The 27,608-nt window shown below is 38.8% G+C and overlaps 4 protein-coding genes, 2 long non-coding RNA genes and 1 other non-coding gene across 12 annotated transcripts; 4 read left to right on the top strand and 3 right to left on the bottom strand.

Annotated features, from left to right (window-relative positions):
* The first annotated feature begins 1,246 nt into the window (after positions 1 to 1,246).
* On the top strand, positions 1,247 to 7,196 carry LOC130700355 (uncharacterized). 5 transcript variants are annotated; one of them, XR_009421867.1, is made up of 8 exons: positions 1,247 to 1,420; positions 1,644 to 2,466; positions 2,524 to 2,684; positions 2,746 to 4,313; positions 4,387 to 4,478; positions 5,020 to 5,175; positions 5,370 to 6,378; positions 6,458 to 7,196. It is a non-coding gene; the product is annotated as an uncharacterized LOC130700355 (long non-coding RNA). The 5 variants fall into 5 exon arrangements; XR_009421868.1 differs by lacking the exon at positions 1,247 to 1,420 and having other exon boundaries at positions 1,689 to 2,103; positions 2,304 to 2,466; XR_009421866.1 differs by lacking the exon at positions 1,247 to 1,420 and having other exon boundaries at positions 2,265 to 2,466; positions 5,370 to 5,520; positions 5,607 to 6,378.
* Positions 4,805 to 5,875, bottom strand: LOC130700136 (hepatic leukemia factor-like). The gene is made up of 3 exons (XM_057522159.1): positions 5,387 to 5,875; positions 5,229 to 5,297; positions 4,805 to 5,150 (listed from the first exon to the last, which is right to left on the bottom strand). The coding sequence occupies exons 1-3, from the start codon at positions 5,873 to 5,875 to the stop codon at positions 5,028 to 5,030; spliced, it is 681 nt and encodes a 226-aa protein (XP_057378142.1). The 3' UTR covers positions 4,805 to 5,027.
* A 334-nt stretch (positions 7,197 to 7,530) lies between the features above and the next one.
* On the top strand, positions 7,531 to 9,019 carry LOC130699954 (ATPase ASNA1 homolog). Its single transcript, XM_057522009.2, has 7 exons — positions 7,531 to 7,710; positions 7,769 to 7,916; positions 7,976 to 8,127; positions 8,204 to 8,354; positions 8,424 to 8,531; positions 8,600 to 8,809; positions 8,878 to 9,019. Exons 1-7 carry the CDS (start codon positions 7,589 to 7,591, stop codon positions 8,998 to 9,000), a joined length of 1,014 nt encoding a protein of 337 aa, XP_057377992.1. The 5' UTR covers positions 7,531 to 7,588; the 3' UTR covers positions 9,001 to 9,019.
* Positions 9,020 to 9,162: 143 nt separating this feature from the next.
* Positions 9,163 to 11,632, bottom strand: LOC130699682 (zinc finger protein ZXDC-like). Its single transcript, XM_057521898.2, has 7 exons — positions 10,854 to 11,632; positions 10,704 to 10,793; positions 10,497 to 10,643; positions 10,190 to 10,414; positions 9,949 to 10,132; positions 9,548 to 9,891; positions 9,163 to 9,492 (listed from the first exon to the last, which is right to left on the bottom strand). The coding sequence occupies exons 1-7, from the start codon at positions 11,496 to 11,498 to the stop codon at positions 9,301 to 9,303; spliced, it is 1,827 nt and encodes a 608-aa protein (XP_057377881.1). The 5' UTR covers positions 11,499 to 11,632; the 3' UTR covers positions 9,163 to 9,300.
* Positions 11,633 to 11,730: 98 nt separating this feature from the next.
* LOC130700385 (uncharacterized) lies at positions 11,731 to 12,552 on the top strand. Of its 2 annotated transcripts, none has more exons than XR_009421873.1 (3): positions 11,731 to 12,111; positions 12,178 to 12,399; positions 12,461 to 12,552. It is a non-coding gene; the product is annotated as an uncharacterized LOC130700385 (long non-coding RNA). The 2 variants fall into 2 exon arrangements; XR_009003768.2 differs by having other exon boundaries at positions 12,178 to 12,305; positions 12,377 to 12,543.
* A 659-nt stretch (positions 12,553 to 13,211) lies between these two features.
* On the top strand, positions 13,212 to 13,283 carry Trnap-agg (transfer RNA proline (anticodon AGG)). The gene has a single exon. It is a non-coding gene; the product is annotated as a tRNA-Pro (tRNA).
* An 11,976-nt stretch (positions 13,284 to 25,259) lies between these two features.
* Positions 25,260 to 27,302, bottom strand: LOC130699703 (uncharacterized). Its single transcript, XM_057521913.1, has 2 exons — positions 27,218 to 27,302; positions 25,260 to 27,070 (listed from the first exon to the last, which is right to left on the bottom strand). The coding sequence occupies exons 1-2, from the start codon at positions 27,219 to 27,221 to the stop codon at positions 25,440 to 25,442; spliced, it is 1,635 nt and encodes a 544-aa protein (XP_057377896.1). The 5' UTR covers positions 27,222 to 27,302; the 3' UTR covers positions 25,260 to 25,439.
* Between the last annotated feature and the right edge of the window lie 306 nt (positions 27,303 to 27,608).

Here is a 27,608-nt window from a genome sequence, read left to right as displayed (position 1 = left end):
TTATCGTCTTAATTGTTTATTTCCCCCCACTATTGTTTTCTTTCTATATTTGTGTGTGTGTGTGTGTGTGTGTTTTTTTCTCTCCATATCTTTGGCTATTGTAGTGTGGCTACATTCCAAATCCACACGCAGCTGGGATTGATCCAGTTTCAATATGAACGGCCGGGGAAAACGAGAGGCACAACCAAAATGCGTGTTATCTTTCTAGGGACATTGATTTACCTTTAAAAAAAAAACAAAATTATTTGGGCGATGGGAGATTTACGATTACAAACAAATTCTTCTTTTTTTTCTTTAACCTATTCTTTCGATTGGGTTCTTTATTTTTTCGCCTCTCTGTTGTGACTCTTTTCTCTCTTCATTCCGCTCTGTCGGTTCGTGTCGGTTTTCTCTCGTTTAATTTTTTGTGTGCGTGTCTGTTGGTTAGATGTGTGTGAATGTGTGAACCAGTGTTTGGGGATGGACATTAAAAAAAAAAAAAGAAAGATTATTTAAAAACAAAAAAAGAATTAGGTTAAAAGAATCGAGTCGGTTTATGCGCGCGCTAAGTGTTTCATCAATCCATTGCGTTTATATAATGTCCTGCCAGACTATTATTTTTGTTTTCTTTTGCCCCGCAAAATGCAATTTTCTCTCCAATTGTAAAACACACACACACACAGACGTAACTTTTTTTTTGTTTCTTTTGGTTTTTGTGCGTTTCGATTTTCCTCCCGTTTTTTCGCGTGACGAAGCCGCCCTTATCGGCTCTTTAAAAAAATTTTAACAAAAATAAAAATATTCGACGGTCGGGGGGGGGGGGGGTTGAAAAATTAATTTCATTTAGAACCATTTCAAAAGAAAAATAGGAAAAAAAAAAGAATGTTACATTGACGATAAACAATTGTGTGTATCTTTCAAACATTGGCTATTTGAAACGCCTCTGTATTTCTTATGTGTGTGTGTGTGAGTGTGTGTGAATTCTCTATACAGATTAAAAAAGAAATTGTACTTGGTAAACACAAAAAAATTTGTTACACGCTGAATTTTATGACCAATATATCGGTGAATTTTCATAAAAATAGGAAACATTGTTTTGAGTTTTCATTTACTTGGAAGGCGATGAAAAAAAAAACCTGCTTAAAAAGAAAAAAAAATACGTTGAAGACTATTACGCCGTCTGTTATTCCGTCGGATCACGAAGTCTGTAGGTGAGCGCCTGAGGCTGTTTCAGAAAAGTGAAAGTTGCGCGCGTCCACAACGCCCCCTCGAGCACCTCCATTTACGGTGGTAACAACTTACACACACGCAGACGACATGCATTGTACCCAAAAGTTTTGAAATCCCTATTTTCTCTATGTGTGTATGTGTGTTAAGTCTAACAAAAAGATAAGATCAACTACCGTAAATCCACTCGCTAAATTGCCAGATCTTCTAAAGGGTAAGATTTCCTTTTGTCCCTCTGTGCTTCGTTTATTCACGATACACTTAGTCAAGCAGCTTAATGGACATTGACGACGTTTGGATTTCGTCAGAGACCCTCGAAAGATGTTGTTAAGTGAATAAGTACACAACTTGTGTATGTGTACTAAGACAGAATTCTTTTCGTTTAGACAGTTCAACATTTGTAATATTTTCTTTTTTTTTTTATTCTCTTTCAACAGTTCTTTTTGGGCAACCCATATGGCATGAAAATTATTGTATAACCGACGTCGGTCCCAGCAAGCAGGCCTCGGGCCTGATATAGCTCTCTCTCTCTCTTTTTCTCCCTAGAACATGGGTCTAGTTTGACCTCATTCCGTAGACTGTGGTCAGCCCTGGATACATCTGAGATATATAAAATAAAAATAAACAGCCACGTTTTCAATACATCACAAAAATGACACGCATAACAAAGTAAAGATCGATTTGGACGTTATGGCTGTGCAAACAAATCGATTACTTCGCAGCTATTTGTTTTTATCTACAAATAACAAAAGACAACCTTTGTTCTGTAACCAGTTCCCGCCACCCGCCTCTTTAGCAGACATAAAAGTCGATAAAAAAGAACAGACAATCGACCCACTACTTAAAACTTGGCCACGTCAATCAATTGGTAACTAGTCCAACAACAATTAAAAAAAGGTAAAGTTTACCGACAACTCGATGAATGCCAATTAAAGCCACTTTGCTCGCACGGATGGGCTTCGCTCTTGTTCGGGCATTCGCAACGGCAATTGTTTTTTGAGTAGACCTAGAAATGCAAATTAGAAAAGTAGTTAATTCATTTGTTGCCGAACGTAGCAGACGATGCATGATTTTTTTTTACTTGCACTTGTTGACAGTCTTTCTCAGTCACCAGACAAGCGCATTTACAGTTAACGTGCTCCTCGACTTCGAACGTCAGACACTGTGTACGTCCTCCTTGTTTGAAAACCCACACCTGGCGAAAAAGATTAAGTGTAAACAAAAAACAACCACACAAGCAAACAAACTAAAATATGCAAGGTAATGAATAGTGAAATCCCTCACTGGAACTTTTTTCAATTGTGTTTTTCCTGGCAGACAACGTTGTGCTGAATGTTGGGGACATTTTCCATGTTCGCATCGCTTCACTTCTACGTAACCGGGATGAACCTGTAAATTTAATGAAATCTAGCTATGGCCTGCTAATCTTTTAGCTGAGTTACCATGGAGAAGCCTTCAGGTACTTCTATTTTTACTAGGTAAGGACGGGGCTTGCATAGAGCATTTTTGCTTAAGGCTGACAGTTCTTTTGTGTCACAGTTTCCACCTGGATGATAGAAGTTATACTTAATACCCCCATTATATGTTAGAAGAACAAACGATAAAATAAGCAAACCGTTAGCCACAGGGTTTACGGCAGTAATTTCACGGCCCCAACGCTCCCAATTTATCTAGTCAATGAAAAGTCATTATTAATTCGTTTAAATATAATGGCAAAACAAATAGTACCTCATTGAAGAGCGTGGACGGGCTTTCCCATAAGGCGTTTATCGATTGCTGGTTTAAGTTTGCATTCCCTCTGGAAAGTAATTCCGAACAGACGAAACCGATCAATATCCAGTAAACGAAAATGAAGGACATCTTTGGATGCATTCCCTTGACCTTTCTCCTTTGACAATCAAAGATGTATGAGAAACTGTAAAATTTATAGAGTATTAAGAATCGGCTACGTCTACGTCCGATAAAGGTTTGGTTGAAAAGTTGGTCGTTTCCACCATTCAAGTAGACGGCGGAAACCACATTTGCCTCATATGAAGGAGAAAAATTATATGCCCTGATAGTATGCGCGATAAGCGTAAGGATACTAAAAAAAAACAAAATAACAATAACAATAAATGTATGGTTTAGAAAAAGGTATGTATTTGCGGACAAGTTCTCATCGTCAGATAAATCATTAAGCCATATTAAAGTCGTCTCTCTGAAATGGAAAAAAATTTAACTTTGATTACCATCGTACTACGGAATGAGATCAAAAAGCTTATGGCTACCATTTCATTGTATTCCATAATGTGTTTCTTGATAGCAGACGAGTCCACCCATGTCACAAAGTCTTCCATATTTCTGGTAATAGGGAAATACAATGCCTTTATCAGAAAATCTTATGACAGGAAATGGGTTGAGTTATACCTGGTTACTAAAAATGCTGGATCTTTAACCACTTCCGGGCCAACCCTAATGTGGCCTTGTTCTACAAATGTTGTTGCAGTCTTGATAGAATCTGCCATCTTTGCCCTAACCATCACCACAGGAAGTCTTCTACGGCAGAAGGCTGATGCTGTTATGTGTGAAACCAGATCAAGCGACCACTTGGTTTGAATCAAACCCATGGAATATCTGATAATTGAATATTAAGATTAAGGTCAAACAACTTTCAGCTTTGACATGAAAACAAGTTACAGTTTTTCCAAAACGGCTGCACTGCACTCCACTCTGAATGGATCTTTTGGATCAAGCTCTTTAATTTTGTTTGCCAACTTTTGTATATGTAGTACAAGTGTGCAATACCTAAATGTAACAATAAGTTGTCAAAATGTATTCTAATTATTTTTGTGTTTCAATCTTACTTTGTGTAATCTTCTCGCTTTTGAATTCTATATCTTTTAAGGACCTGAACCTCATGAATGTTATTGTCAAGCTTCCACGAAATGAAGTCAACCTTTTTCAGCAACTTCTGTTCATGGTATTTCAATTTTCGCACCATTGTGCTTTATCACTTCAAGAAAGCAAATGCTTAACGGATAATTTCACTCGATACCAACTGCAAAAACAAGAAAAACCTTTTGTAAATAGCACGGACTTAACCTAACGAAGTTCCTGCAATGCGCTCGGTAAGTTTGCATAAGCAGAATTACAATTGTAGAAGAGTTATTTGATGGACAATAAATTTTTCTACTAATTCAGACAACTACATCAGCAGACGATAGCAGCCTTGACACGTGCTTAACTGTCTATGAATATCTCATCAAGCACTAGGTGGCAGCATGTTACAATATGTAAGCAACTGAATCAGTCACTGTGGGCCTTTCTTCGTAACTCGTTCCTCATTACCTCGTGGGATGCTCAATGTCTGACTGTTATGTTATTAATTATCAAAGTGATTGGCATGAACTATCCATTTCTGGCATTTTGCACTATTTTGTTCTCTTCGAGGTTACGCCGAGTCATCGGTAAGTTATCTTTTTGTATTGGCCGATTCTCGAGAACCTCGATACAGTTGATAAGAAATTCATTTATCAAGGACTTTACTAATTTAGTCAACATGTGGGTATTTTTTGTTGTATAATGCAAACTCAAGGTCAAAAAGAATCGTGGATGATAGTCGGTTGACAAAAAAGATTCTCATCTCGTTTATTTTTGGCACTGTGAAGCTTTAGTCGGTTGTTAGCAGGCGGCACGTCCCAAAAAGAAATTATAAATAAAAGACGTGTTTGATTGAACCGAAAGAGAAATCATGATACATATGAAAGATTAGAATTGGTTAACACAAAAGTAAAACAACGTAACGTGAACATTTTTCTTGTTATCGCCCCACAGAGAATTGTTCAACTAGTGGCAGCTTGACTACGTAAAATGGCGGAAGCTTGCTTATGCAACAGCATCTGTTTCAAGGCGAAAGCTTCGTCCCTCAAGGTGGCCACTTGAGCTCTTAAGACTGAATTCTCCTTCTGTCAAATTACATGAAAAGAAAAGGTAATTATTAGTAATGGGTAAACCCCCGAAAAAAAATTATGTAACCGCTCTACCTCAAGGAAATTGGCTCGAACCGTCACTTGGTCCTCGCGATTTTTTCGCATATCTCTTGATCTCTTAGCCTTGAAAATATAATAACAAAAATTAATACGATATTTGGAAATTGAAGCTTTATACGTCTGGTTTTTTTATAGGAAAAAAAGGAGCTTACTGCAAGATTGTTACGACGTCGACGCTCGAAATATTTGCCATCTTTCAAATCATCTGGAATAGGTTTTTTCTCGCTCCTCGGTCTTCTCATTGTGGCTGAAGCCAAGGCTTTTGCAACCAGGTGGGAAGGATCAGGTGAGGACGATAAAGAACTATTGGCAATATCTGGTTGGTGGAGTTCAGATTTGTTTTGCTGTTGCGCTAACAAATCCCGCTGGAAGGAGAAAGCCGCTGCCATGGCGTGCATCAGCTGTGATGAATCCGGATGATGTTGATAGTGCGGAGGAGTGGGTGAATCGTCACGGTGGTTACTGCGGCTGGACAGGTCGGCGGGAGATTCATCTTCAACTGATGATGAAGAGCTGGTGACCTCACTTCTTTCGTCATTCAACGACATACTTAAGTTAACTGGAACGTTAGCACCAACACCTTGACTGTTAAAAATTGCCTGTTGCAGTAACGCGTTCAAGATCGAATTCTTGGTCTCCATCTCCGATTGACCACTTCTGACCGAGCCGGTAACACTCGAGTAACTGACGACGGATGATTTCGATATTGGGGTAAGATCCAAGGAGGACGACCAATGAATGTCGACGAGTTGATGACATGACCTTCTTCCAATGAACTGAGCTTAAGTTGTTTTAAGTCATCGACCTACTCCCCCAGTAGTAGGTCTTCCTTACTATACCACTAACACTTTTCATCCAGTTTCCTTTACTACATTCAAGGTCATCGTCGACAATATTGGGTGGCACAAGTGCTAGGGTCATCTATGTGGGTGAAATGACCTCACAAGAGATAGATGACCTCGAATGACCCATTGCGTTAAGAACCTGACCCACATTTTCTTTTCAGCTAGGCAGTAGAAAAGAAAGCTCCTCATGTCCCCGACGGCCGAACATACGTTTTGACCTGAAAGTGACCTTTTTTTTCTCCTACTGGTCTCTACCAAGAGACTTCATTTGAAACTCATTAGATTCGGACATTTGCCTGGTGAGTCTTCTGCAATTCGACTATACTGCAAAATGTGATATTCTATCTAAGGGCTCTATTTACGAACGTTTATAATTAGGTAATCGTTTACTCGCAAAGCTGAATAAACTGTAGCAATTATTTTGGCAAGTAATGCTCTTTAAAAGCTTCGACGATCTGCCTGCCTATTGGGACATTGACTATGCTTTCACTCGCGAAATAGTCAAGCATACTCTTGCTTGACATCTCAAGGGAACCCTGTGCATCTGGATGCGAATGGCGAAAAGAAAATAAGGGGGGAAATTGAATTCTGAGAATCCACGTGTGTTGTTGAATTCTTTTATACCCCTTTCTCCATGCCCTTAAATTTAACCACTCCTCTTTTCCGGAAGCTATTTTCATGCACTGTTTTCATCTTTACCTCAACTCGGCTTTTCACTAGGCGCTTCTGGCGTTTTCCCTTTTATTGAGATGTATGCCAAATGTTTTAAAGTTTATGCAAGCCATTCTTGTGGCTAATACCATGACGTCCGCCATTCCGTTGCTTATTCCAGTTCCAAAAAAGCTACTGGTCCATGTGGATTGAACACGTCAAGTATTTAGTCTCTACTGGAAAACGTGAATATTTTAGTTTCTGTTGCGAATAATTTAATAAGTAATTATCGTTACACTTTCAATCAATCGGGAAAGAGTGCGGCATTCCCCCTCCCAAACAAGAACCAGGTATTTTCTTAGCTGAATTACACCAATTCATGTTACACGTGTTCACTCATGTGATGAAATTGCTTGTGGATGGCATCACCACTTAGTAAGATAATAAAAGAAATATCGAAATTTAAGCTAGTTATTAAAAATTCATTGCCTAATTTCATTTACGTGATTTTAACTAGATATTCCTCACGACGCCTGACGGCGAAAAAGAAAAACGCAGAAAAATTACGATGCAAATCACTTAATCTTTTGAAATTTTTAAAATAAGATTCTTTTTGGTAGGGGGTTTCCTGAGGCAAGACTAAACAGCAATCAGCAGGGCTATTGTGTTAAATAAAAAACCATTGGTCTGTAAAAATAGTTTGAATACATTGTTTGAATTGCGCGCCAAAGGCAAGGCGACCATTCTGTTTAAGGAAACAAGTGTCAAACGTATTTTGTCGTCTGCAGGTTCTTATTGATTGCTAATAATTTTTACTTCTGCCATTCTAACTGACAACTAGCAGCATTATTTGCAACAATGGCTTCCAATGTTGAAGAATTTGTTCAACTTGAACCAACAGTTAAGAATGTAGTAGAACAAACCAGTTTACGATGGATCTTTGTCGGTGGTAAAGGTGGAGTAGGTAAAACAACCTGCAGGTAATGATTTCCTTTGAAATGTTATAAGCTGCATGTGTTTTAAACCCCCATACAACAGTTGCAGTCTTTCTGTACAGCTTGCTCGTGTGCGGGAAACTGTGCTTATTATCTCCACCGATCCAGCACATAACATTTCAGATGCCTTTGATCAGAAATTTAGCAAAGTTCCAAGTAAAGTTAAAGGCTTTGAGAATTTATTTGCCATGGTATATATGATTTAAAATAAGATGTTCTGTCACCATATTTAGCTGTATTTCTATTTCAGGAAATTGATCCAAATGTGGGATTCAATGAATTGCCAGATGATTATTTTGAAGGGGAGAGCAATTTCTGGAGAGCTAATCGTGGACTGATGCAGGAAATATTTGGAGCTTTTCCTGGCATTGATGAAGCAATGAGTTATGTTGAAGTAATGAAGTAAGAAAACATAGCCTGTCTTATTCTCCAATTGTTATTATCTTTTTTTCTGATTATCTTTATCTTTAATTTAAAGGCTAGTGCAAGGAATGAATTTTTCAGTAGTTGTTTTTGATACAGCACCAACTGGACATACTTTACGCCTACTTGCATTTCCTTCTGTTGTGGAAAAAGGATTGAGCAAATTGTTGCGCCTTAAATCCCAGATAGGCCCATTCATTAATCAGGTATATTTGGTTATTTAATTTCCATATAGACTTGACCAGAATTTCATCCCTGCCGTTTGGTTATTACAGATATCAGGCCTTATTGGAATGAACAGTATAAATACAGACATCTTTTCTAACCGTTTGGAGGAGATGCTCCCTATCATCCAGCAAATTAATGAACAGTTTAAAGATCCAGTAAGTCTCGATTTCTTTCATCATAATTCCATTGTTGTGTGCTTGAACTCTTAATAATCTGTTACCAGAATCGAACTACCTTCGTCTGCGTCTGTATCGCAGAGTTCCTATCACTGTATGAAACAGAACGGCTAGTTCAGGAACTTTCCAAGTCCAATATTGATACACACAACATTATTGTTAATCAACTTTTGCTCGATGCTCCTAAAACAACAACTGGAGAAACATGTGGACTATGTGGTGCTCGCAAGAAACTTCAAGCTAAATATCTCGATCAGGTATAAAAAATTGGTTGACATGAATTGGTTTGAATTCCTAAAAATGATAAACACAAATGTACTTATAGATCGCCGATTTGTACGAAGACTTCCACGTTACACGTTTGCCCTTGCTAGACCGAGAAGTCCGTGGTGTTGAGCAAGTCAAGAACTTTTCAGAAAATCTGCTGAAGCCTTATTCACCGAAATAAAGATGTTTTTATTTGTTCAGCTGAACTGGTTTCCATGTTAGAAAATAACCCATCATTGGTTCGAAAGGTTTTGCCGTTGTACTTCAGCATTTCAACCAGGTGAATCAGTTTATTAATTTTTCATTACCCTTTTCAAGTGAAGTCAATATCAAGACAACAGCATTAATAGACAATCGAGTATGTATTCATTTCAGTGGCGCGTGTCGAGACGAAGAGGTGCCCATGTGTAATTACGATGTACGCGAAATGCAAAAGGTGCATAAACATGGATTATTGGATTCATGAAGGGGAAAAGCCGAATTATTCCAAGTCTCGCATATTGATAGTCGACTGACTAAATTCGGAGCATTCTTCTGCCGCTTTCGTGGGACTTGTCTGCCAGCTCCAGACAATGTGGGCGTGGCCAGTTGAGCTGGTAGTAGCTTCGTGATTACCGCCAGTATGAAGTAAGACGCACACGTTTGAATCTCCGCTTGATCCAGATCCAACATCCTAAAGAAATGTTATGATTATCAACTTGCTCTAGAGGAGCGATTATTATATGTACTTGAAGACTATCCGTTGGAACAGCAAGGAATGTGACAACTGAAGGATCTGTAGAGACGGGGTCCTCGTCATCTCCCAATAGCAAAGCGATATAATCATTCTGAAAGGGTTGATCGGCAACCTTTATCAGTTCCGGAGGTGATGGGTCAGTAGACAACGCAGTTGCAGCAGATGGAGCCCGGCTACCATGACAGCGAACCATGTGTTTCCGCAGGTTGGATTTGCCGGAGTACTGTTTATTACAGCCAGGGTGCTCGCACGGATAGGTAAGATTGGCGGTGTCGACATTATGTCTTTTGGCATGAACGTACAAGGTACTCCTCGCCGTAAATTCCGCGCCACAGCCTGAAGGTCAAAATTTTAATACAATCTTTCAGGTAGAAGGTAACAAGTCGAACATACTCTCAACAGGACAACGGAACATTTTCATGCCATGATGTTGACTAAGAAGATGCTGTTTCAGATGTTCTGACCTCAAATAGGCTTTATGGCATTCCTGATGAGGGCATTTGAATGGTCTCTCATTCTTGTGAGTGCGCTGATGCCGACTGAGCTTGCTTGGTGTCCGAAAAGCCCATCCACAGCCCTGTAATCAAAACACTGTTTCAATTACTTAGTTATCGACTGAACAAATGTCAGTTACCTCAAAATGACATACGAATGGACGGTCTCCCGTATGGGTTCTAAGGTGTGACTCTAAATGGGATGGCCTATCGAAAGAGCGAGAACAACCTTCCCACTGACACGTCAATGGACCCACTCGAGTATGGCTACGAAGATGGGTGGTGAGTGCGTTAAGAGAATGAAACCGTTTGCCGCAATTGCAGTGATGGCAAGCATAAGGTGCTTCGACTTCTCGATGTTGCTCCTACAAGAGATAACATAGTATTTAGAGAAAGAAATTTCCATTTTTAATTAATTTAATGTTATTATTACAATTTTTATTTTACCTTTAGATGATTATCCAATTCCCTCTGAGTTTGAAATTCTGAGCTACAATGTTCAATCGAACAAGTGTAAATATTAGGTCGATCGTGAAGCTTTTTATGCGAATTTAAGTTGTACAACGTAGTAAACTTTCGTCGACAAATTGTGCACTGTGAGAGTAGGTAATGACAATAACTTCAAAATTGAACACAAAAATATAGTTTTCTTACGGCAAAGTCTTTTTTGCCTTGATGGCATTCTTTATGACGTTTGAGTTTATACTCTGAAAAGAATGACCAAGAGCAGCCCTCAGCATCACACTGTGAAGGACAGAACACTTTTACACAAGTAAAAAATGTATGGATATTAATAAATACTACCTTAAACTGTCTAATTCCAACATGTGTCATTATGTGGCTTTTGGCCATGAATAATTTAGGGAACCCTTTTGAGCATTCTTCAAATGGACAGAGGTAGAGAGTTTCATTTTCATGTAGAACCACTACTGGCTTGGGAATCTTCTCACTGCTTTCTTCAGTGTTTGTATCATGAGGATTGCCCTCTGTCTTGGATTGTTGACTCTCTTTCTCACTATCAGATTCCAGAGCACTAACCTTCATAGACTCTAGTTCATGTGGTGTTAAAAGCATTATCTTTTCTTCCACAATATCTGCAACTTTGGACTGCAGAGACAGTAAATTTTCTCTTTCATCCTGATGTAAGATATTTGGGGTGTCACGGACTTCCTCAAAAAGAATAGAGTCCTCAGTTGACAACACTGCCGTTTCTTCATGTGAGGTATTGAAACATTTGCCATCCATTTGCACTTCAAGCTCTATAATATTGGGTACTCCTTCTTCATCAGTGGTCAACAATTCAAGGGGTAATTTTTCTCCCAAACAATGAGAAAAATCGTTAGAGATAACGAGCGCATCGGGAGTAGATCTAATTTCACTAGATAAACCAATTTGATCGTATTCCATGCTACTAGCAAGCTCGGTGTCTGATTTGAACCACCTTTCCATTTTAAACACAGGGCATTAATCCTGATCAAGAAAATACAAACACTTTCTTTAGAATAAAAATTTCAACTTCAATTCTTCGCCACAAAAGAAACACTTGCATGAAGTAAAGTGACAACTGCGCATCGCTGCCAGTTTGTTTAAATCGATTTATGCCGAATCGTTGTTTGTTTAGCGAATCGAAATCCAGGGGTGTGCAGTCGGACAGGCAGTCAGATCAGTAGTCACTAGCTCACTGCTCTAGTCAGTACGCAGTAGGCTGTACGCAGAGCACAAGAGCTCTGCTGATTGGTATTTAGTATGCATCAGAAAGCCCTAAAAAAAAAACAATTTGACGAATGCTGGTTTTTCATAAAGCCCCTACAAATTGTAGTTCCATCTGACTGCCGCCAGGAGACTTCAGAAAACCAAGCACATCGAATTTTATGCTTCATTTCATTTCACTTTTTAGCTGTCATAGCTGGTTTCGTAACACCAACCGAATGTACTCAACCGAAAAGGATTTGTCGCTGTCCCCGTATCCGGTTTACATCGTTTTCATTGCGTCTACCCTGATCTTAACCATGGGATTTTGTTACTATTCAGGTTTATTCATGTTTAAAATTATATTTCCTTGGTAGGTTTTTTTTTGATTTTCTACCATTCACACCGCCGTTTAAAAATCTGTTGTGATTCAACCTAGTGTGCATGAAAAAAGCGCCCAATTGACCCAGATTGGAAAGTACGCGCCTAAAACATACTTTTTGGCGGGAAACCATTGGAGAAACGGTTTAGCAAACAAAAAGCGATTGCGCCAAGCCGTAATTTCAGGTTTTCACCTTGGAATTTTTTTTGTGGTTTTTGGCAACGTTGCGAATTTACTGTCACCTGATTTCCCCTAGATCATGGATGACCTAAGCTTCGTGTAAGATGGAGTTGTTTGGTTACAGATTTCTCGGCATGTAACATCCCTCATTTAAAAATAGCGTCTGCAGATTAAATGACAGGACACATTGGCCGTTTCTTTAATTACCGACAATCTTCAACAGTCGGGTACGTAAAAGTAAAAATTTTTGTGGGAAAAGCAAATACAAATATTTCCTTAAGAGGAAACTGTTGGTAGTCCTAGTGTGATTCGAGTCCGATGAGTGGCTTACTGTAATGAGAATCGCTGTCCATTCGTTATCTAGTCATATCATATCTAACGTACCAAACAATTCTTGTAGGAAAGAGGGTACCATCCTTTCTTGTAATGAACAAACTATACTGGAAATAGTTTGGGTTTCAGAAAAACAGAAATCAAAATCTTTGTCAGAAGGTAGTATTCATGACCTGTATAATTTCCATCAAGAATAGTACTATGGAGATTTTAAAATATTTATCCCTTTGCAGTATAAACCATATCCGCCACAGGATACATGGTGCATTGTTCATTTTATGTGAAGCTGTCCCCAATCCTTTGTTTATGGGCGTATGGTAAGTATTGTCATCAATAGATTTTTGCTTTTGGAATTGCCATAACAAAAATTGGTTGTAAGTCATTAGTCTGTCTAGTTCACATTTGGTTATGGTTATTAGGATAAATTCCCAGACAGTTTACAATCTTCTGTCACGTCTAAATCCTATTCACATTCCATATACGTAGAGTTCAGAAGTTTAGGCTGACGTAATATAAACAAATGAAGTCCTTCAAATGCGTTTACCGGGCTTGTGCTCTCTTGCTGACGACTTGGTATCGGCTCGATGGTCTAGGGGTATGATTCTCGCTTAGGGTGCGAGAGGTCCCGGGTTCAAATCCCGGTCGAGCCCTTTCTTTTTTGCTTTACTTAACTGTAACCGTTTAATGATTTTCATTCATTTCCTTTCGACCAGTAGTTGAGTAATTGCCCCTTTCGTCATGTAGTTCTTCATTTTTTAAATTTCGCAAGGAATCCGAGAACCGTCATGTTTTCAATATTGCAAAAGTATTATGTTTCGTACAGGGCTTGGCTCCAGTTGGTTATAGCGGTCAAGCTTCAGTCCTACCTGAAAACTGCTAAATCACGTGACGATTAGGTGTAGAGACCACTTTTCAATTAGGGGTGTGTGCGATGTGGGATTAGCAGTAGGTGGGATTTCTTCTATGTCTGCCATAACCTAAAACAGATTAATACCCTAAGGTATCGCTTGCACTTCAATTTAGTCCTATCAAAGTTTCTCTTAATACTAATAGAATAAGTTGAGTCAGTAGTGATAGAAGAGACGGCCTGAAATGGAGCCAACTATGCCGATGATGATGATGTTTAAGAGTGGAGCATGCGAAAAGAAAACAAAAAACAGCTGTTCCTTCTCGACATTTAATAAACAAAAAGGTTTACAAATAGATTTCCTTAAACATAATTTATTTCGTAACTTATTTTGACTCCAGGAAAAGTCAAAACGAAGACATCGTTCCTCAGCTACTTCTGGGAACCACAGCCGCCGAAAGAGAATCATCTCTTCCACATATTCTGGAGCTGAAAGCGAATTAGAAAAATCCTCAGAGGGAAAAGCAAAAGAAGGTTAAGCAGATTATTGTGCACATTGTGGTGTTTTTCTTGGTTTAGAATAGGATACAACTGAAGCAAATGCTAAAAAAATTTACAGTGGGTATTAACTCTGACGATGAAGCAGATGAGGCATGCCATAGGGAAAAGGAATCCTACTGTCCCGTACTTCACTTTCCGCATCCGTATTACGGTCAGTAATGCAATCTGGCATATGGAGCAATGTTTCAACAAATACGAAAGCGAAACATCCTTCGGTTCAATTTTACAAACCCAAATAGAAGGCAACAAAAGGTTTTGTGAATTTTACAATTCCAGTAACCGAACATACTGCAAGCGACTTCGTGTTTTACGTCCATAGCATTACGAAATCGTAAGGTAATCCTACATATTTGTTTCTCAAGCTACAAGATGAAATGCTTTTGTTTATTTAGGTCAATAACACTGATGTATTCGAGTATCCCTTTGTACACGAAGTCTTTGAATAGATTGCAGAATTCCGTCGTATAAAAACAAGGAAATACATCAAGCATAACAACTGGGAGAAACTACGGTGAGGCGAAATCGGTTGATAAAACGGAATAACTTATTGATTTTTTAAGTTAATATCAAGAATACTTTGCCGTTATGTTCCTTATTCGCGTGGAAAGACACCCAACTTAATTCTCCAACATTGAATTATTTGACTTACTACAGATTGAGATCTAGGTCTCAAACACATTGACGAGCGGGGCACGTATTAAAAAGAAAAAACGAAACGTTTGACTTCAATTATTTTTTTGGGTGAGCCAAGAACTTATATATCCGCCAAAACCACCGTCCGCCAATTGAGGTACATGCACAAGTGATAAATGTCGGAAACTCTCGCAGATCTATTCTATCATTTGTTTCACGCAATATGATTTCTACCAAACCAACAGAATACGACTGAATGCAGGTAACAGCCATTATCTCGATAACACACACATATTACATACTGCATTAGTGACAATTTGACTGTCACTTCTGCATCATTTCATATTGATTGTTCGTATATTTTAATTTTTTTTATTTTTTACTATGTAAAAACGATTTAACTTGCAGTCGTTTTAAACGCGAATCTTTGTCAGTAAATCGCAGTAGAATTTTAAAATTTTTTTGCATCCTTGTTTAGTTATTTTTTAAAAGAACCTTAAATGTGTGAACCTAGAAAATTAACAGTTTTATTGGAGCTATAGAAACCGATTTTATAGGTTATAGCTGCTCCCATTGCACATCAATAAGTCGTAATGGCAAACTCACGAACTTTCCCAAAACATGAGCTATTATTGTGCACTATGTTTGAATTTGCGATGACAAGAAGAAATAAATGGATAATTATGAAAAGCATTGCCATAATAGATGTTTGATTTTTTTTCGTCTCGAAATATTCCAACGGCAACATCGAATTCTCCCGAGAATTATCCAAAGTCAGGCAACACCCGAAGTACACGTACATGTTTCTTGGGTGTTGAAGAACCACGTGCATTTTTTTTTTTGTGTGTGTAGTCTTGAAGGTGTGTGTTTTTTTTTTGTGTTTTTTTTTTTACTATTTAATTTTCTTGGTTCCGTTAAAAAGTTTTACCACAAGAGAGAGCTTTAACGGATGTACACCCTAGAATGCAAATTCGTATGGCAATGAAATGGATCCAAGCAATTTCCAAGCAGAAGAATCCCAAGTAGAGGCCCTGATCTTCATGAGGAAGAAAGAAAATTTGGTAGCCCCCAAAGGCGAATAGTTGGCAGCACCCATTCGCCTTATGGCAAGGTGAAATTGTTCATGCAGTTTCATCCTTTGTGCATTCAAAAACCTTTGCAATTTTGGTTGTCATTCCTTATCTGAAAAATGAATTGAAGAAGAATATTTGGTAAGTATCCAAAGATGTGATGTGTTTGTGTCATATAATTATCTCAATAGTATGGCTTTAATCATTCTAATAGGTAAACATCAAAGGGCAAGAATCTGCGTCCTGATTGAGAGCCTTCAGCAAATGCAATGACAAGCCCCATTCAAGTTTTAGCACACAACTTGTTTGACTGTGATTCCTGAACAAGCATGCAGTATGAAATGCTTGATGTGCAAATTGTACAATTAGAACCTGGAAATGTCAATAATCTACCTTCTATATGTTTATTGTGTTTTTTTTTTCTAGGGGATGAAAGTGGAAGATGCCAAAGCCCATTTTGATTATGTAGCATGGAACTTAAAATTTCAAGGCAGAAATAATTATGCTGTAAACAATTCACAAAGATGGTCTTCATTTCTTCTCAATGATGAGGTAAGAAAAATGTATACAGGAAGTTAAGGAATCAATAAATTCCTTTGCTGATTAAAACACATTGAGGATGCAAATTTGAGAAATGGACAAAAAAGTTGTTTGTTGCACCTATCCCATATAAAATTGCTGCAGCATTCAATAAAGAATAGAGCAATTGATTTTATGTGGTCTGATAAACATGCGAAATTCACTAAACATCTCTAGTTTGTTTCGAAGAATTCCTAATGAAGATTTTCAGTTTCTTTAGATGAATCAACAAGATGTTTATCCTAAGGACATGATCCTGACCTGCAGCAATTATCTTCACACATGGTTTCGCTAAAAGAAGTTGGTACAGTGAAAAATTTTAAAAGGTGGTACATTATTACGTGTGTTCCTGTTAAATTAATATATGTTTTAAATTGCTGATGGATTGACCAGGCAGGAGAGATTTGCAAAACCGAACAGGATCCAAGTAACTTAATATTAAAAATTTCTACATGCGGGACAAAGGATCTTAAATTAATATATCCAAGTGTAAGCAGGTCTTGAATGGCAAACGAGCGCCTAATGGTTATGAAGTTCGCAGTTTGCTCCACTTTCAGCGTCATTTCAAAATCCTCGCTGCCAAAAGAGTTGTTTCTAACACTATTATTCTGGACTGGCGCCCACAGAACTAAATTTACATGCAAAGGGTGGTCATGAGGATTTCACTGATCACTAGAGTAAAAACTGCAAAGAGTGGGTAAACTTTTACGTTAAGTGACCAAAACGATTGTCATTATAATGTTTTCATAGGTGCGTACAACGACGACTTGTTAAATCCTTGGAGTATCATCGTTGCAAATACGATTCGACTGGGAGAAATACTGCCGGTAATATGGTAACTTAATTTATGGAGAGATTGTTTGGATCAACCTACATGAAAACCAAAGATCTCTGTAGATTTTCGAAGAGCTCTTGATCGTATTCTAGCAACGCATGCAGATGAAGATCTGCTGGATCACATTACCACAATTTTTTACGACAATTATGGAAACGATCCCTTTAAATCGTTTGGGGTCGACTTCAAACATAAACTTAGGTAATCCATTGCTTTTTTTCCAGTTCATAAAGCATTTTAAGGGTACAATTTGGCATCGGTTGTATTTTTCTGGAGGTTAAAGTCAAACAAGTATAGAAAGTACGGCAGCATTACAAAACTGAATGTCGGCCACCCTTGACAGTGGAAACAATTTGGAGTGCATTACCGTAGGTAAACTAGTGAAGCTTTGCAAATGTTTTAAAGAGATGTATCACCGTATGAACCGGGTATAGCAGCGTTAATTTTTTTCACAGCTAGTAACTTCAAATAATTCCCCTGGTATGTTGCACATGTGAGTATGTATTGTGCTTGGAAACGGTTGCCGGTGACCTTTGCGCCCAGAGCATTGGTGAATCCGGCACTCACTCGACGTAAAATACGTTTTTCGCTGGTGCGTCATCAATGGGCATCATATAGTAAGTTCCTAGGTATGGAAGGAATTTTCGTCAATGGTGAGATTTGTGACTTTGTATCCCGGCAATTTTCAGGATTAAGGAAATCTTTAACATCTCAAAGGCCACCAGTACAGCTGTTAGCTGCAGCTCCTAATCTATGTCTTCGCGGTATATGCGCTCTGAGTAAGATAAGAAAAAATAATACCACGAGAAGTAAACCTTGGAAACCATTTCCTTCCTGTTTCATACTTCTGTCTTTTGTAGGTGACAAGATAGTTTGAAGAAGTATATCTGGCTGATGACCGTCTCAATGTTGATTAAAATGGACGTGAACCGAATCCGCTTGCTGAAATCAGAGATGGCTGCAAATTCTGTACAGTCAAGGTAAATGTATCGTTTCTGGCATATGAAATTTAAACTATTTTTGTGTTTTAAGATTTTTTTTGGGGGGGGGGGGAGGGGGTAGGGGGGGGGGTCATGCCTTTGCATGTAAACTAGAAACAAAAGTTTGAACCAAGTCATTAATGAAAAAATAGTCACCGTCAAAACTGCTCCATCTGCAAAATCATCAATGTATCGATAGATGCAGTACCTCAAGGAACAGGGTTGTCATAAAGGTATTTAAACTTTTGTAACCAATAACGCATTTCAATTTGTTACTTCCCTTATGTTTGGGAAACTTTGGATGAGCTGGCTTAACGGGTTAACTAAAATGAAGGAGTACATTTTTATGTTTTCGCCCGTAACAGCATGCAATAGGTTCTTACAAAGTTCATGTACGTTTTCAGGTAATAGTAGTTTGAGAGAACGTCCTGCATTTATGCGATGCATTTTTTTTGTGTCCAAGAGGACGAGGTCACTGATTTAAGTGATTGCGCCATTATGGGAGTACCAATCGCAATCCTAACCAGAGCTTTCAAGTTACTGCATAAAGCAGGGAACACCATTCTACCAAAACCAAGGCAATTTACTTTCGAAGCCATCTGTCATCTGTCAGGTACAAGTATAATGTTTTCATTTGCAATTAATATGCTTTTTCAGGAGCTCCTGACAGAATGTTTACGGAAATATCCAATTTGATTAATTTATGTATCTTGTACGCTATATATATATAAAAAAAAATATCTGCTAACTATGTTTTATGTTAATATAGATTAGTACTCGTACCGGAACTCAAAATGTGCCTGTTTGGAGTGAGACACGGAATAATTGTAAGGATTGGATGGAAGACGTGGAATTGCAATGCTGTATTCAGATTCCCCATACGGTATTTTATTTAAAAAAGTTGAAGTGCATATCTGGGCTCCCTTCCTTTCCGTAGCCCCGTTTCCCCTTGACTCGTAATAAGCCCGTAGGGGGTCATGCCCCTACTGTACGGTATATATAAAAATAACATATACCGAGGTTTGGAGGGCTCTGGCCGGAAAGGGGACGTGGGGGTCCGCGTAGTCCGATGATGTGTTCACGGAGGGCGACGTGGCTATCCGCAAATCCGAATTAAAGGTTAATCGCTCCAGTAAAAATGTTCCATATCTTCGGCTCTTCTTCCGGCTTCTCTTAGCCAATCACCGGGTAATCTCCCCGGTGGGTCAACAAGGCAGTGTCTCCCCCTGCTTGGGTTGACGGCAACTTTTGAAAGGGCTATTGTGCCTTTTTAAAGTTGCAAAAATAATTGTAATGTGCAGAGAATTGTGAATAAAAATTTTTCATAAAAATTTCTTTTGTAAAATGTGTTTCTTTCACTGCGCGTTTCCGCTGTGTTCACACAGTACATGTATCAATTTTCTTCTATTTAGGTTGCTCAATTTCACCTTTATTGTGTTTGCCTCCTTTTATGGTAAGCACTTTTTCCATTGGTTTATCTGTAAGTATTCAATTACTATTAATTACACTGTTCGAATTCTTCAACTTAGACTCAAGGAACAACGTGTAATACCTGGATATTTTCTGAAGTTATTTTGTATTTGATTTTTATTTTACTCGTGTGGGAACCGATCCCCAGACATTCAGCGTGCAACGCCGATGCTCTAACATTGTGCCACGAGATATATCTAAATATTTTATTATCGCATATCATATGTTATCGTCTAGGCTGTTTGTGCAGTCTTGCACAACTATATGTTTAATTGTCTATTGATTTCATAAGATCCATAGCTCTGTGGTAGAGCGTTTAGCTGCGATACCTGTTATCCTGGGTTCAAACCTCAGTTGATGTATACAAAATGAAGCAGAATAATTGTAGAAGAAAATATTGCAGCAATACATATCAATTTTATAAGTGTAAATGTAAGTCCGTAAGTGACAAGAAAAAAGCCAACTTGACATCATATGATTCATGGCTCATTGGTAGAGCATCGACGCGCTATGCCAAACATCCAGAGTTCGATTCCTCAATGAATCAAAATTGAAAACAACTTAGGCTCTCAGGTATGTATCACTAACCAAAGATAATACACACATTGTGGCTACAAAAAGTAACTAATTAAAAAGCGCACAGTAAGAATAAAGTTAAAAACAGAAATTTTGCTTTTTTTTGTTAAAAAAAATTAATTATATCAACATTACTCTGCACACATAAATGATTTTGCAACTTTAAAAAGGCACAATAGCCCTTTCAAAAGCTGCCGCCAACCCAAGCAGGGGGAGACACTGCCTTGTTGACCCACCGGGGAGATTACCCGGTGATTGGCTAAGAGAAGCCGGAAGAAGAGCCGAAGATATGGAACATTTTTACTGGAGCGATTAACCTTTAATTCGGATTTGCGGATAGCCACGTCGCCCTCCGTGAACACATCATCGGACTACGCGGACCCCCACGTCCCCTTTCCGGCCAGAGCCCTCCAAACCTCGGTATATGTTATTTTTATATATACCGTACAGTAGGGGCATGACCCCCTACGGGCTTATTACGAGTCAAGGGGAAACGGGGCTACGGAAAGGAAGGGAGCCCAGATATGCACTTCAACTTTTTTAAATAAAATACCGTATGGGGAATCTGAATACAGCATTGCAATTCCACGTCTTCCATCCAATCCTTACAATTATTCCGTGTCTCACTCCAAACAGGCACATTTTGAGTTCCGGTACGAGTACTAATCTATATTAACATAAAACATAGTTAGCAGATATTTTTTTTTATATATATATAGCGTACAAGATACATAAATTAATCAAATTGGATATTTCCGTAAACATTCTGTCAGGAGCTCCTGAAAAAGCATATTAATTGCAAATGAAAACATTATACTTGTACCTGACAGATGACAGATGGCTTCGAAAGTAAATTGCCTTGGTTTTGGTAGAATGGTGTTCCCTGCTTTATGCAGTAACTTGAAAGCTCTGGTTAGGATTGCGATTGGTACTCCCATAATGGCGCAATCACTTAAATCAGTGACCTCGTCCTCTTGGACACAAAAAAATGCATCGCATAAATGCAGGACGTTCTCTCAAACTACTATTACCTGAAAACGTACATGAACTTTGTAAGAACCTATTGCATGCTGTTACGGGCGAAAACATAAAAATGTACTCCTTCATTTTAGTTAACCCGTTAAGCCAGCTCATCCAAAGTTTCCCAAACATAAGGGAAGTAAAAAATTGAAATGCGTTATTGGTTACAAAAGTTTAAATACCTTTATGACAACCCTGTTCCTTGAGGTACTGCATCTATCGATACATTGATGATTTTGCAGATGGAGCAGTTTTGACGGTGACTATTTTTTCATTAATGACTTGGTTCAAACTTTTGTTTCTAGTTTACATGCAAAGGCATGACCCCCCCCCCCCCCTACCCCCTCCCCCCCCCCCAAAAAAAATCTTAAAACACAAAAATAGTTTAAATTTCATATGCCAGAAACGATACATTTACCTTGACTGTACAGAATTTGCAGCCATCTCTGATTTCAGCAAGCGGATTCGGTTCACGTCCATTTTAATCAACATTGAGACGGTCATCAGCCAGATATACTTCTTCAAACTATCTTGTCACCTACAAAAGACAGAAGTATGAAACAGGAAGGAAATGGTTTCCAAGGTTTACTTCTCGTGGTATTATTTTTTCTTATCTTACTCAGAGCGCATATACCGCGAAGACATAGATTAGGAGCTGCAGCTAACAGCTGTACTGGTGGCCTTTGAGATGTTAAAGATTTCCTTAATCCTGAAAATTGCCGGGATACAAAGTCACAAATCTCACCATTGACGAAAATTCCTTCCATACCTAGGAACTTACTATATGATGCCCATTGATGACGCACCAGCGAAAAACGTATTTTACGTCGAGTGAGTGCCGGATTCACCAATGCTCTGGGCGCAAAGGTCACCGGCAGCCGTTTCCAAGCACAATACATACTCACATGTGCAACATACCAGGGGAATTATTTGAAGTTACTAGCTGTGAAAAAAATTAACGCTGCTATACCCGGTTCATACGGTGATACATCTCTTTAAAACATTTGCAAAGCTTCACTAGTTTACCTACGGTAATGCACTCCAAATTGTTTCCACTGTCAAGGGTGGCCGACATTCAGTTTTGTAATGCTGCCGTACTTTCTATACTTGTTTGACTTTAACCTCCAGAAAAATACAACCGATGCCAAATTGTACCCTTAAAATGCTTTATGAACTGGAAAAAAAGCAATGGATTACCTAAGTTTATGTTTGAAGTCGACCCCAAACGATTTAAAGGGATCGTTTCCATAATTGTCGTAAAAAATTGTGGTAATGTGATCCAGCAGATCTTCATCTGCATGCGTTGCTAGAATACGATCAAGAGCTCTTCGAAAATCTACAGAGATCTTTGGTTTTCATGTAGGTTGATCCAAACAATCTCTCCATAAATTAAGTTACCATATTACCGGCAGTATTTCTCCCAGTCGAATCGTATTTGCAACGATGATACTCCAAGGATTTAACAAGTCGTCGTTGTACGCACCTATGAAAACATTATAATGACAATCGTTTTGGTCACTTAACGTAAAAGTTTACCCACTCTTTGCAGTTTTTACTCTAGTGATCAGTGAAATCCTCATGACCACCCTTTGCATGTAAATTTAGTTCTGTGGGCGCCAGTCCAGAATAATAGTGTTAGAAACAACTCTTTTGGCAGCGAGGATTTTGAAATGACGCTGAAAGTGGAGCAAACTGCGAACTTCATAACCATTAGGCGCTCGTTTGCCATTCAAGACCTGCTTACACTTGGATATATTAATTTAAGATCCTTTGTCCCGCATGTAGAAATTTTTAATATTAAGTTACTTGGATCCTGTTCGGTTTTGCAAATCTCTCCTGCCTGGTCAATCCATCAGCAATTTAAAACATATATTAATTTAACAGGAACACACGTAATAATGTACCACCTTTTAAAATTTTTCACTGTACCAACTTCTTTTAGCGAAACCATGTGTGAAGATAATTGTTGCAGGTCAGGATCATGTCCTTAAGATGAATGTTTACGATTCTTCAGCAGAAACTGAAAATCTTCATTAGGAATTCTTTGAAACAAATGACATATGTCTTGTGGATTTAGCATGTTGATCAGACCACAGGAAATCATTTGCTTTATTCTATGTTGAACTCTGCAGCATTTTCATATGGGATGGGTGAAATGAATAACTTTTTTGCCCATTTTTCGGATTTGCTTCTTCAATGCCTTTTTCATCAGAAAAAAAATTTATTGATTCTTTAAATTTACTCCATAAATTGTTCTCACCTTGTCATTGAGAGGAAAAGATGACCATGTTTCATGAATTGTTTACAGCATAGTTATTACTGCCTTGAAATGACCAACAAGAGAAATTTAAGTTCCACTCTACGTAATCAAAACGGCCTTTGGCATCTTCCACACTTCACCCCTAGAAGAACAATAAACACATATAAGGCAGATGATCAATATTATGAGATATAGTTGTACATTTGCCTGTCCAGCATTTCATACTGCATGCATGTTTGGGATGAATCACAGTCAAACAAGTTGTGTGCTAAAACTTTCATGGGAACTTGTTATTGCATTTGCTGAGGAACCTCGGTCAAGATGCAGATCCTTGCCCTTAGATGTTTATCTATTAGAAGGATTTAAGCCATACCATTAAGATATGTACACCGACAGCAACACATCACTTTTTTGGACACTTGCATTCTAGTCAGATAAGGACTCAAGCATTCCATACTGCATCATTTGTAGAAAAGAATCATAGTTGTACAGGTTTTGTTCTGCAATTACAATGCAGCACCTAGCATAATAAAATTAACAATTCAGGAATTGAAAGAAAAATTTTTTTGTGCTACAACATGCCTGCAAGAAAGTTTTAACATTTGTAGCACAACACATTTTTACTCCATTTTTCCACCCATTGTTTAGTTTAATGCATGCAACTTCAATTTGATGTTACCTTGTTCAATGGATGGATACGTGTATATGAATGCCACAAATAAATAATGACCAACCTGCATTAGCTTTAACTTATTTTCCCCTCACAACTGGAATAACACCCAGCCAATGCATGAACGCATTAGTGCCAATATTGTCCGCGAGGTGATATGTAGGATTCTTGCATGTCATTAACGGTGCGTGATGCCACGCCCTAATTCGTGTGTACTACATAATAATTGAAAATTTTAAACAGTTGCTTAAATTTTTTGTTTTATAATTACCTTGGATGTTGTTTATCACGATTTTCTTAATACAGTTCATTTATTACATTGCACAATAGTTTCACTGAATTTAAATGGGAGTTGTTTTATGCCGGAAAATCCACGATTGCGTTATCAACATGGTTTGGGGTCGTCATTCACGGTATATAAGAGTTACGTGAACTTCTTAACGTAGCGGCACTTGAACAATGACTGGGTATGGCACCTTCCCAATGTTGGGAACTAGTACCAAGAGTCTGTAAGCAATTACACCTCGAAACGTCGAGCGTTGGTATGGGATTGGCCCCCCATTCCAATGCAAAACTGAATAGAGATGTAAGAGCTCTCAGCTGATGTCACGATGGATTGAATCAATAGCTGTACTATACGATTCAGTCCATCCGGGCAGTTCTGGAGGTTACTAGTATGTCAGTCAAGTGCTTAGCGCAAACATTTTTGCTATTTTTTCAATAATTAAAATCAAAACTGACAAACCGAAACTCCTATTTCTGCCGAATATTTGAGCATTTCCTTAACAGGAAATCTAATGGCGAAATTAGGAAATAGCCATTAGCTGTGTAGATGTAAACTGGAAAAAAAATTTACATTTCATTTTGCTATTCAATTAAATAGCGAAAGATAAATACATTTTAAACACAACAACTTAACAATGCTTGTGGACTAACGCAATGAATAAATGCGACTTTGTGCTAAGCGACTGTACAAATAAATTCATTGCAATTTTGCGAAGAACCATGATATATTTCCCACAAATGTCATAATGCATAATTCTGTTCAGAAATTACGATGTTGTACGAACATTAATTGAAATCGCCTTCATCCGCTTTTTGTAATAAAAAGTAAAAACAAGTAGATTGAGCAACGACATAATAGCTGTATTCAATACTTCAGTTATAAACCACATGCGTATGGTGCGACTAGTTATTGCATAAATACAATGCAGGGAAATACTCATTTTGGAACGAGGACAGCAAATAATAAAACAAGATAATTATTTTTAACTATTGAGCTTGACGGTCAACGTATTTTTACGATTAATAATACTTTGAACGCTCAGTGTAATAGCTTGGTGCAGCATACGGTGTGGTGTAGTACTCGGGGGCCTTTGTAGTATAGTATTGGGGAGCCTCAGTGTAGTAAGATGGAGCTGCGTAAGTTGTGGTATAGTATTCTGCTTTCTTGGTGTAGTACTCCGGGGCTTTCGTCGTGTAGTATTGCGGAGCCTCGGTGTAATAAGCCGGGGCAGCGTAGGTAGTGCTGTAGTACTTGGGGGTCTCGGAATAGTAGCTCGAAGCAGCATACGTTGTAGTGTAGTATTCAGGAGCCTTTGTAGTGTAGTATTCAGGAGCCTTTGTAGTGTAGTATTCAGGAGCCTTTGTAGTGTAGTATTCAGGAGCCTTTGTAGTGTAGTATTCAGGAGCCTTTGTAGTGTAGTATTCAGGAGCCTTTGTAGTGTAGTATTCAGGAGCCTTTGTAGTGTAGTATTCAGGAGCCTTTGTAGTGTAGTATTCAGGAGCCTTTGTAGTGTAGTATTCAGGAGCCTTTGTAGTGTAGTATTCAGGAGCCTTTGTAGTGTAGTATTCAGGAGCCTTTGTAGTGTAGTATTCAGGAGCCCCAGTCTGGTAATACTTGGGAACTGCAGTGTAGTAAGCCGGGGCAGTGTATGTTGTGGTATAGTATTCAGCCTTCTGTGTGTAATACTCCGGGGCTTTAGTCGTGTAGTATTCAGGAGCCTTTGTGGTGTAGTATTCAGGAGCTTCGGTGTAGTAAACTGGAGCAGCATACGTGGTGGTGTATTGTGGCGCCTCAGTCTGGTAGTAGCTTGGGGCTGAGTAATATTTGGTAGCTTCGGTGTAGTAAACTGGAGCGACGTATGTTGTGGTGTAGTACATGGGAGGCTCGGTATAGTAGCTTGGCGCAGCATATGTTGTGTACTCGGGAGCCTTTGTAGTGTAGTACTGCGGAACCTCACTATAATAGGCTGGAGCGGCGTAAGTCGTGGTGTAATATTCAGCCGCCTTCCTGTTGTAGTATTGAGGAGCCTCTGTGTGGTAAGACGGGGCAGCATAAGTTGTGGTGTAGTATGTAGGTTCCACGTAGTACGAAGGAGCAGCTGTTGTGTAGTAACTTGGTGCAGCGTAGGATTTGGGGGCTTCAGCATAGTATGTCGGCTCAGCGTAGTAAGACGGGGCAGCTGCGGTGTGGTATGTTGGAGCCACGTAGTACTTGGGCGCCTCTGTCGTTGTGTAGTACGACACAGTCGTTGTGTAGCTCGGCGCAGGGTAATATTTCGTGGCCTCAGTGTAATAAGACGGAGAAGCGTACGTTGTGGTGTAATACTCATGGGCCTTTGTGGTATAGTAGGCCGGAGCTGCATAGGTCGTGGTGTAGTACTCGGGCGCCTTTGTGGTGTAGTATGTTGGAGCTGCATAGGTCGTGGTGTAGTACTCGGGAGCCTTAGTGGTGTAGTAGTTAGGAGCAGCACGTGTTGTGGTATAGTACTCGGGCGCCTTTGTGGTGTAGTAAGAGGGGGCTGCATACGTCGTGGTGTAGTAAGACGCCGGAGTTGTGTAGTATGCAGAAGAAGACGAGCCCATTGGTCCACCCATGACCTGTCCAGCCATCAGAGAGACAACGGCCAACAGCAGCATCGCGCCGTAGTTAGCTGACACAAAGATAATGCATTCACATAAATCTCACGATCCAATTGAATACAGCGCAAATACACACGTTACAATATTACAATTGATCGATACCAAAACTAATCAAAGGTGTAATTCTTTCGACTATAGTAAATGCAACGTTAAATTACCCATTATTACAAAGCTGAATAACACGATGAGAAGTAAACACGATCGAAATTATAGTAGTGCTGTTGCTGTGTCAAAGTAGTGGACTACACTGACTCAAACTATTATTTTCCTCTCATTTTATATTCGTCCAAACTCACCCTGTTTCGCTTCATTAGCCCTGCGGTTATGACACGCGCATCTGACAGGTAGTGACGCAACAGCCAATATTCTTACCCCACCTTACGGCTTGGCGTTTTTGTTGCTAAGATACACGCGTTGAAGGGGCGTATTATTCGTGAATTAACAATGTATGCTTATTCTATACGTAATACAATAAAAACGTCAACATTCATTTCTCGTTAATGCATTATGCACAAAAGAAGTGTAAATATTTTGTTCCAACAGAATTAT

The sequence above is a fragment of the Daphnia carinata genome, chromosome 10 (genome assembly GCF_022539665.2).
Source record: "Daphnia carinata strain CSIRO-1 chromosome 10, CSIRO_AGI_Dcar_HiC_V3, whole genome shotgun sequence".
Classification (NCBI taxonomy): Eukaryota; Metazoa; Arthropoda; class Branchiopoda; order Diplostraca; family Daphniidae; genus Daphnia; species Daphnia carinata.
Note: the sequence above shows the minus strand (reverse complement) of the source record. Positions and strands in the feature narration are given on the sequence as shown.